The 10,000-nt window shown below is 57.4% G+C and overlaps 1 protein-coding gene across 1 annotated transcript in view; it reads right to left on the minus strand.

Annotated features, from left to right (window-relative positions):
* Positions 1 to 2,071: 2,071 nt before the first annotated feature.
* igsf9b (immunoglobulin superfamily, member 9b) overlaps positions 2,072 to 10,000 on the minus strand; it is a 48,958-nt gene continuing 41,029 nt past the window's right edge. The window contains exons 19-23 of the mRNA XM_076270724.1: positions 9,659 to 9,829; positions 8,050 to 8,086; positions 3,375 to 7,139; positions 2,965 to 3,140; positions 2,072 to 2,271 (exon numbers count right to left, since the gene is read on the minus strand). Coding sequence (XP_076126839.1) covers positions 2,072 to 2,271; positions 2,965 to 3,140; positions 3,375 to 7,139; positions 8,050 to 8,086; positions 9,659 to 9,829 — 4,349 coding nt within the window. The remainder of the gene's footprint in view (positions 2,272 to 2,964; positions 3,141 to 3,374; positions 7,140 to 8,049; positions 8,087 to 9,658; positions 9,830 to 10,000) is intronic.

A 10,000-nucleotide genomic window follows, 5' to 3' on the forward strand; every position in this document is an offset into this window, starting at 1 on the left:
TGATGAGCTAGCTAACTGATCTACGGAAGATGGGAGAGAAGACCTGAGCATAGGATATGTGTAATGGGCACCTGTATTTCTACAGACTGGCAGTGGAGAAAGGTTACCTGTCATACACACATACTCACACACTCTCTCTCTCACACACACACACACACACACACACACACACACACACACACACACACACACACACACACACACATTGACATCTGCAGGGTTTCATTTCAATAACAGTCTCTAGGCATAAAACCTGGGCCAAGAATCTGCCCAAAGCTTGGCTGAATTCAGGAGTGTTTATAACTGAGCTTTTGTTATTAAAACAGTGCTCTCAGAAAGATAGGTCATCTATTGCATCAGATTGTCCAAGAGTGGCCCTAGCTTGCAGTGTGAAGTCCACGACTTTCTCCTCTTCTTGGTTGGAGGAGTTTCATCCATTTCATTGCCCACATGTTTGAGCCCTGGTTAGTGGGTTTGTGTTCAGGAGCAGGCCCTGGTCAGTGGGTTTGTGTTCAGGACGCCCTGGTCAGTGGGTTTGCGTTCAGGAGCAGGCCCTGGTCAGTGGGTTTGCATTCAGGAGGCCCTGGTCAGTGGGTTTGCGTTCAGGAGCAGGCCCTGGTCAGTGGGCTTGAGCCCTGGTTAGTGGGTTTGTGTTCAGGAGGCCCTGGTCAGTGGGTTTGCGCCCTGGTCAGTGGGATTGCGTCCTGGTCAGTGGGCTTGTATTCAGGACGCCCTGGTCAGTGGGTTTGCATTCAGGACGCCCTGGTCAGTGGGCTTGTGTTCAGGACTCCCTGGTCAGTGGGTTTCAGGAGGCCCTGGTCAGTCAGTTTGCTGTGGGACCCTCAGGAGGAGGTTTCCTGTCAGGGTTCATGTCCAGCTCAGTGGGTATGTGTTATGTTCCTCAGAAGGAGGCTCATGTCCAGCTCAGTGGGTATGTGTTATGTTCCTCAGAAGGAGGCTCATGTCCAGCTCATGTCCAGCTCATGTCCAGCTCACCCTTCAGTTCATATGGATGGGTGGGTCTAGTTCATATGGATGGGTGTGTCTGACCACAGGGTCCTGGTCAGGGATCACCCTCAGTTCATATGGATGGGTGGGTGGGACCACAGGGTCCTGGTCAGGGATCACCCTCAGTTCATATGGATGGGTGGGTCTAGTTCATATGGATGGGTGTGTCTGACCCCACGGTCCTGGTCAGGGCCCCTGGAGGGCAGCGCAGCCGTGCGCAGGAATGTCCAGTCAGCTTCAACACGCCTCTTCAGCGCCCCCTTCAGAGCACTCTGGAGAGATGAGAGACAGAGATGAATCGTTAGCCACTGCTGACCCGCACAACTCTGACAGAACACACACATACACACACACACACACACACACACACACACACGTCAGTAAACACTCACTAGAACACACTAACACATATGCATATATTAGGGCACAATCACACAGGACGCTGTTGTTTCCGTGAGAGATGTCTTGCTTTTGTGTAGTATTTTGTGTTGAGTGTTTTGCGTGTTGCTTTTAAATTAAAAAAAGTTCAAACTTCAAACGGAAAAGCTGCCAATGTCATTCGTGCTTCAACTAAAACATAGTGCAGCTCGCATTTTACAAGCGACAAATCGGCCCCTATAGTCTGATCATGCCTGTACATGTTCTATATGCAAAACTCCATGATCTCCATACATGTGAGGAGATATGATAGGAGGAGGAGATGTGAGAAGATGTGAAGAGATGTGAGGAGAGGAGGAGATGTGAGATGTGAGGAGAGGAAGAGATGTGAGAAGATATGAGAAGGTGTGAGGTGATATGAGGAGGTGTGAGGAGGTGTGAGGAGATGTGAGGAGATATGAGGAGGTGTGAGGAGATATGAGGAGGTGTGAGGAGATGTGAGAAGATGTAAGGAGGTGTGAGGAGATATGAGGAGGTGTGAGGAGGTGTGAGGAGATGTGAGGAGATATGAGGAGGTGTGAGGAGATGTGAGGAGGTGTGAGGAGAGGACAAGGAGAGGAGAAGGAGAGGAGGTGGTCAGGAAGTGGCAACAGACCAGGTGGGCTGGGGTGGTGGCGAGGAGCACTCAGAGCAGGGCAGAGTTGGAGTCGGACTCGGGGTCAGACGGGGGGTAGAAGGCCTCGCGAGGGTAGGAGGACTCCTGCGCCCGGCAGTACTCCTGGAACTCCTGACGCAGCGCGTTAAAGCGAGCCTCACTCAGGGAATGGCTGCACTCACTCCCAGGAGCGTGGGATACGGGGGGAGGACTCAAGGAACGGGAGAGGCCTGAGAGGAGGAGAGGAGAGGAGGAGAGGAGGAGGAGATGAGAGGAGAGGAGAGGAGGGGAGAGAGGAGAGGAGGGGTGAGAAGAGGGGAGGGGAGAGGAGGGGAGAGAGGAGAGGAGGGGAAAGGAGGAGAGGAGAGGAGGGGGAGAGGAGAGGAGGAGGAGAGGAGAGAAGAGGGGAGGAGAGGAGGAGAGAGGAGGGGAGGAGAAGAGAGGAGGAGAGGAGGGGGAGAGAAGAGGAGAGGAGAGGAGAGGAGGGGGAGAGGAGAGGAGGAGGAGAGAGGAGAGGAGAGGAGGAGAGGGGAGAGAGGAGAGGAGGGGAGAGAGGAGAGGAGGGGAAAGGAGGAGAGGAGAGGAGGGGGAGAGGAGAGGAGGAGGAGAGGAGAGAAGAGGGGAGGAGAGGAGGAGAGAGGAGGGGAGGAGAAGAGAGGAGGAGAGGAGGGGGAGAGAAGAGGAGAGGAGAGGAGAGGAGGGGGAGAGGAGAGGAGGAGGAGAGAGGAGAGGAGAAGAGGAGAGGAGAGAAGAGGAGAGGAGGGGAGAGAGGAGAGGAGGGGAGAGAGGAGGGGAGGGGAGAAGGAGAGGAGAAGTGATTGAAGGGAAAGGGTCAGTTCATCACAAACCACACCAGTCTGTAGGGCCTGTAGGGCCATTTCAAACACTCTCTCACACATTAGGCTTCTCACAGGTCCTCTCACCTTTGCTGTGCAGGTCCTGGGGGTCCGGTGAGGAGCAGGGGGGGTCCCTGATGGGCTCCTGCCCACGACCCCCCCGGGCTGGACCCTGCTCCCCCTTCAGCCCCCCCAGGACATCAGGGTCCACACACTGCTCCACTGCATCCCACTCATAACTCTCATCCACTGACGTGTTCCTTCTGACCATGGACACACACACACACACACACACACACACACACACACACACACACACACACACAAACACAAACACAGATGGAAACATTTACACAAACACAAAAGGCAACTGAAGGCGTGAAATGAGATGTGATTATGAGAAAATAACACGAGTGTGGGAGAGGTGGGCGACGTGGCGTGGCGCTCCCTTCCGTTGCCGTGGCGGCAGGGTCAAAGGTGGCGGTGGGTGTGTTCACCTTTGTGCCCGGCGGTTGCGGAACTCAGCGTCCGGCCGCAGCCGCTGGCTCTCCTCCGTGGTCTCGGGCGAGCTGAGCAGCGTGGGCGTCATGGAGACGGACTGGCGCAGGTGGCCGTAGCCGTGCCCGTAGGGCCCCACGCTCCCGCGCCCGCTGCTCTGGCTGGCATAGCTGGCCCTGCCCTCCCGGCTCTCCCGCAGGAAGTCCACCTCCCTGGGCACCGGCGCCCGGTCCGGCACGCGGGGCTCGCGGGGGAAGTCCAGTTCCCGCGGGGGGAAGGGGGCCGGCTGGTACGGCGAGGGCCAGCTGTAGCCGCGCGGCAGGTGCGCCCTCTGGTGGTCGTGGCGGGGGTCGGCGGCGGCGATGGGCCGGGGGTACTTGGGGCCAGGCCGCGGGGGCAGGAGGGGGTAGGAGGGGTCCAGGGGCACGTACTTGTGCTGAGCTGCCCGCAGGGTCTCCTGGTAGGTGAGTGGGCAGCGCGCTGCGTCGGGGAAGACGGCCGCCTGGCGGCGCGGGTCGGGCCAATCGTGGCGCGTGGAGATGGGGGGGTCAGGGGCGTGCCGTGGGTCCTCCAGGATGGGGGGGCCAGGACTGAGGTAGGAGGGGAGCATGTAGGGCCGGTTGGGGGGGTAAGAAGGCCGCTCGGAGGGGTAGTGGCGGTCAAGTGGGGGGTAGGAGCAGTCTAAGAGGTAGGGTCTGTCTGCAGGGTGGGAACGGTGCTCTACAGGGAAGGTCCGGTCTGCGGGGTGCGGGCGGTCCATGGGATAGGGTCTTTCTGCAGGGTGCGGGCGGTCCATGGGATAGGGTCTTTCTGCGGGGTGCGGGCGGTCCATGGGATAGGGTCGGTCTGCGGGGTGCGGGCGGTCCATGGGATAGGGTCTGTCCACTGGATGCTGGCGCTCCAGGCTACCGCTGCCATGGCGATGGAAGGGCACCAGTCCGTGCCAGAGGGCTCCGGGGCGGCCATAGCAGGACGGGGGCGCCCGCCCCAGGCTGTAGGACTTGACCCGCACGTCGGGGTGCGGCAGCTCGTCCCTGTAGTAGCGCTCGGAGACGTACGCCCTGGGCTCGTCCAGCGGCTCCCAGCTATGCGTGGCCAGGCTGATGGACTTCCTGAGGAAAGGGCGCGGGGGCACGATGCCGGACAGCGTCCTGCAGGGGCCGATGCTCATGGACTTCCTCATGAAGGGCACGGGCGCCTGGCAGATGCGCGAGGCGATCTTATTGGTCCTGCTGGCCGGCTCCCGCCGTGGCTCCTCCTCCGGGCTGGACTGCAGCGGCAGGCGCTCGAAGCGCTCGAAGCGCTCTGGACTTCGGGTTGCCACGGCGGCCACGCTCCGCGCTGCGCTGACCAGCGTGTGTGCCAGGTCGGCGCCCATCTTCTGGGCCTGCCGGGCGGGACTCCGCGTCTTCACGGAGAGCAGGGGCTGGGTGCTGTCCGGCCGCCTCTCCTCCATCTCCTCGTCTCCAGCGCTGGGCTCGGGAGCTGGACGCGGGACGCTGCGGTGTCTGGACACGCCGCTCCTCGGCGTGGGCATCTCAGGGCCACTGGGCTGGCCCACGGGGATGATGGGAGTTTTGCGCTCGTCCGGCACCATGCTCTGCTGCTGGGTGGGGTCAGGCGGGGGGCCGTCCGGCGGGTGCCCCCCCCAGTTCCTGGGCACCACGTCGGGTTCGCCGGTCAGCAGGGAGGAGGCCTCGGAGTCGGCGGTGGGCGGCCAGGCGGTCGGCGTGGCGTCGCTGTCGTCCACGGGCTCGTCCACGCTCATCTCGATGAAGCCGGGCATGCTGAGGTACTCCAGGATGGCGCTGGTCTGCACGGGGGACAGGCGGGCGGCCGGCGGGGGGGGCAACAGCCGGGCCTTCATGCTCTCGGACACGCGCGAGAGGGTCGACTGGTCACTCACGCTCACGCTCTCGTTCTCCAGCAGGGTCAGCGGAGAGCCGCGGCTCGGGCTCCCGCCAAACGCCAGACGCTCGCTCTTCCTGGACCGAGCCCTGACCGCCTCCCGCTCCGAGTCCAGCAGCGCCGACGAGCCCGCCAGCTCCTCCACCGCGGTGTCGAAGTGGCCGCCACCGGCGGGCGACTTGACCCGGCCGCCTGACCGCTGCTGTTCGTAGGGCAGCGTGGAGTAGCTGGAGGGCGTGCGTCTGGGCCTGCTGTCGCCATGGCGCTCCTCGTCCGAGGCATCGTCCGCCATCTCGTCCGGCGCGGGCGTGGTGGGGGACGTCGGGCGGCTGGACCGAGGACTGGCCGCCCGCTCCTGCTCGGCCTCGAAGTGCCGCACGCTCTCACACACCGGCTGCAGAGGCTCGCTGCACACCGGAGTGACCGACGACGACGCTCCCGTGTCCGGGTCTCTGAGGTCCGCTACCGGGGCCCGCCGCAGCGGAACGTCCGCCTGGACCCTCTCGGCGGGCCGGTCCGGCCTCCGGCTGCGGCCGCAGTTCAGGTCGGCGGCGGGGTCAGAGGTCGCGGGGCTGTGTGAGGTGGGCGAGAGGAGCGAAAGGGAGGTGCACTGGGTGACGGGGGTGCGGGAGAGCTCGTGGTCAGCGGCGGACGAGTCGTCCTGGGGGGGCGAGGGGGGCGAGAGCGGGCGCTGGGCACGCGGGGTGTTGCCCTCGGACAGGCTGTGGGGTGGGGGCAGCAGGCTGGTGGGCGAGCTCACGGGGCTGATGTCCCAAGTGATGTAGGAGGCCGAGGTGGGCAGTGACCGCTCCATGGGGCTGCTGGTGCTGCCGAAGTAGCAGCCGCGCCGGTAGTCGGACACGCGGTGCGCCAGGCTGCTCGGACGCTGGCTGCGCGGCCGCAGACTCACGTCCTGCGGCTTCCACACGGGCTCGGCGTCCGGCTGGTCAGCGTCCGGCGCGGGGCTGCGGCACGAGCGCAGTGGGCTGACGGACTTGGCCCTGCGCTCCTCTCTGACGCGCTCCCGCGCGCGCAGGCCGCAGGTGTAGTCCTGCAGCTCGCGCTCCATCTCCTCGCGCTCCCTGACCAGACGCTGCCGCCGCCGGCTCGGTCCACTCAGCTCGCCGTCGCTGGCGCCCTCCAGGTGGGTCAGCGCCGTGCCGTCTGGGCTCAGCGGGCCGTCCGGCTCCATGGGCCGGTAGCGGCCGCGGCGGGCGAGACCGGGCAGCAGGTCCTCGGGGTGCGTGGGCCCGCGGTAGCCACGGCAACGCTTCTCGCCGCTGTCCGAGTAGAAGCTGGCGCGCTCCAGCAGCGCCTCGGAGCCGGCCTGCTCGTCGTCCGAGTAGAAACAGCCGTGGCGGGAGAAGTTGCGCGCCATGGCTCTGACCCGGCCCGGCGACTCGGCCAGCGTGTCCAGGTGCGGCGCCATGGACGCGTCCACCGACAGCGCCAGGGGAGAGCAGCGACTGGCCTCCTGATCCGCGTCCCGCGACTCCTGGAAGGAGCTCCTCCCAGGGGATTGTGGGAAGTCCTTCTTAAAGCTCCGCTTGAGGTGCGCGGGGCTGGATCCGGGGGCGTAGGCCTGGACGACGAAGCGTCCGTCGGGGCCGCGGGCGATGGACTCCAGGGCGGAGTTGGCGGAGGGCGACCCTCCCAGGTGGCTCTCGAAGAGGGTGTAGCGCGGCGGGGGCGAGGTGCCGGACAGGAGCTGCTTGCGCTGGTCGTGGTACTCGCTGCGGCTGCCCTTGTCGAAGGAGGAGCGGTCAGAAGAGGAGGACGAGCTGGGGAAGAAGGACAGCGGTGGACACAGCTTCATCTTCAGCACGCTGTCAGGGCTGTTGGAGGGAGAGCGAGGCCTGAGAGAGGGATGAGAGGGAGAGAGGGATGTGAGAATACACACACATATCGTCTTTTTTACACACATTACAAAGAGAGGGATGTAAGAATACACACACATATCGTCTTTTTTACACACATTACAGAGAGAGCGATGTAAGAATACACACACATATCGTCTTTTTTACACACATTAAAGACATATCGTCTTTTTTACGTCCATTAAAGACATATCGTCTTTTTTACGTCCATTACAGAGATAGGAATATGAGAATATGCACACATATCGTCTTTTTAAGTCTATTACAGAGAGAGGGATGTGAGAATACGCACACATATTGTCTATTTTACGTCCATTAAAGACATCGTCTTTTTTACATCCATTACAGAGAGAGGGATGTGAGAATACGCACACATATTGTCTATTTTACGTCCATTAAAGACATCGTCTTTTTTACATCCATTACAGAGAGAGGGATGTGAGAATACGCACGTCGCACACATATCGTCTTTTTTACTTACATCCATTACAGACCAGATCAACAGTGCATTACACAAATATAAAGACCAGCCCAACAGTGCATTACACAAACATACACACTCAACACTTTAATACCTTACAAATGTCCGTAGATCTTATACTCAAAATGGTGTGAGTGAACTCTGGTCTACTTTACTAAATGAAGCCTAATGCATTCACGAATGTCAACTTAAAGGCATCTGCTCTCTGTAATGAAGCCTGGTCGCTGCAGAGGCTTAAAGGAATCTACTCTGTGTGTGTGTGTGTGTGTGTGTGTGTGTGTGTGTGTGTGTGTGTGTGTGTGTGTGTGTGTGTGTGTGTGTGTGTGTGTGTGTGTGTGTGTATGTGTGTGTGTGTGTGTGTGTGTGTGTGTGTGTGTGTGTGAAGCCTGGTCGCTGCAGAGGACTTACTCTGGGGATGGATTCTTCCGGAAGGCCGGCGGAATATCTGAGGAAGGCAAAGAGCAAAAGTCATATAGCGCAATGTTTCATAACACAACAAAAACAAACAAAAAAAAAGCTGTATGTGTGTGTGTAATATTTTGTGTAGTAAATGAAGTGATGTGAGACAGCTTTCTATGATGAAAGATAGATAGATAGATAGATAGATAGATAGATAGATAGATATACTTTATTGATCCCCAGGGGATGAATGATTACTATGAATTATATCGGAAAGTGACCAATTACCGTCCGTGCCCTATTTTTACCTGTTACGTGTATGTGTCACTTAATATCCATTTCTATAAAAATCAAGATGGTGGATTTCAAAGAAACACAAGCACCCACACCATAAGGGTATCTAAATTAGCTACGTACCAAAAATGACATTGTACAGTGACTCGTAGAGCTGTAAACAGTGTTGTAAGGCTGCGCATACAAAACCACCTGGAGCTCCAGAGCAATTTTGTTGGAAGTTTTCTGCAGTATTTTTCCACTGATCTGAGCTAATAAGTTGATTACCTAGTGAAGTAGGGGTCTTGAGAGAATAAAAATGATTTTAAATGTTTTTTTCAATGTGCCTCATTGCACCTTGATGGGCCGAGTGAGTGGGCAGAAATAGGACACACCAACCCAGCACCAAACTCTGAGCACGGTAAACAAAAGCGGGTATTTTAGGCAATAAATGCTCCTGCTAAGAGCCAAACCAGCTTTTGTACAAATCTACACACTTATGGCTCCTAAAAACGGTAAGGTTCAGATATTTTGGGTACGGTTGTTAGATACATTGATTTTTTTGGGATTAGTGCTTTTGGTGGAGTTAGTAGCGTTAGTGTTGTTGGTGGCGTTAGTAGTGTTGGTGTTGTTGGTGGCGTTAGTAGCATTAGTGTTGTTGGTGGAGTTAGTAGCGTTAGTGTTGTTGGTGGAGTTAGTAGCATTAGTGTTGTTAGTGGAGTTAGTAGTGTTAGTGTTGTTGGTGGCGTTAGTAGCGTTAGTGGAGTTAGTTGTTGGTGGAGTTAGTAGTGTTAGTGTTGTTGGTGGAGTTAGTAGTGTTAGTGTTGTTGGTGGAGTTAGTAGCGTTAGTGTTGTTGGTGGCGTTAGTAGTGTTAGTGTTGTTGATGGCGTTAGTAGTGTTAGTGTTGTTGATGGAGTTAGTAGTGTTAGTGTTGTTGATGGAGTTAGTAGCGTTAGTGTTGTTGGTGGCGTTAGTAGTGTTAGTGTTGTTGATGGCGTTAGTAGTGTTAGTGTTGTTGATGGAGTTAGTAGTGTTAGTGTTGTTGGTGGTAGCGTTAGTGTTGTTGGTGGCGTTAGTAGTGTTAGTGTTGTTGATGGCGTTAGTAGTGTTAGTGTTGTTGATGGAGTTAGTAGTGTTAGTGTTGTTGGTGGAGTTAGTAGTGTTAGTGTTGTTGGTGGCGTTAGTAGCGTTAGTGTTGATGGTGGAGTTAGAGTGTTGGTGCTGTTGCTGTTGTTAGTAGTGTTAGTGTTGTTGATGGCGTTAGTAGCGTTAGTGTTGTTGATGGAGTTAGTAGCGTTAGTGTTGTTGGTGGAGTTAGAGTGTTGGTGCTGTTGCTGTGGTTACCGTCTCTCCTCTTGCGCTTCTTCCTGTCTCTGCGGCGGCTCATGATGCAGATGGTGACGAGTGAGAGGATGATGGTGGCCAACAGGAAGCACACGCCCGCAATCACCCCCGCCAGCAGCGGCTCCGGGATGAAGGCCAAAAGGCTGGTACGCGCTGGGTACACGTCCATCCCTACCACAGGACACACACACACACACACACACACACACACACACACACACACACACACACACACACACACACACACACACAAAAACAGCATGATGCATGTTACCTCATCACACAGGCACAAACACAAAAAACTATGTGTGTATGTAAGTATGGAAATACACTAGATGGCAG

This window comes from Alosa pseudoharengus, unplaced genomic scaffold (genome assembly GCF_046254945.1).
Source record: "Alosa pseudoharengus isolate Yale_2024_CS ecotype anadromous, Long Island Sound unplaced genomic scaffold, YU_APseudo_1.1 YU_APseudo_1.1_scf_6, whole genome shotgun sequence".
Taxonomy (NCBI): Eukaryota; Metazoa; Chordata; class Actinopteri; order Clupeiformes; family Clupeidae; genus Alosa; species Alosa pseudoharengus.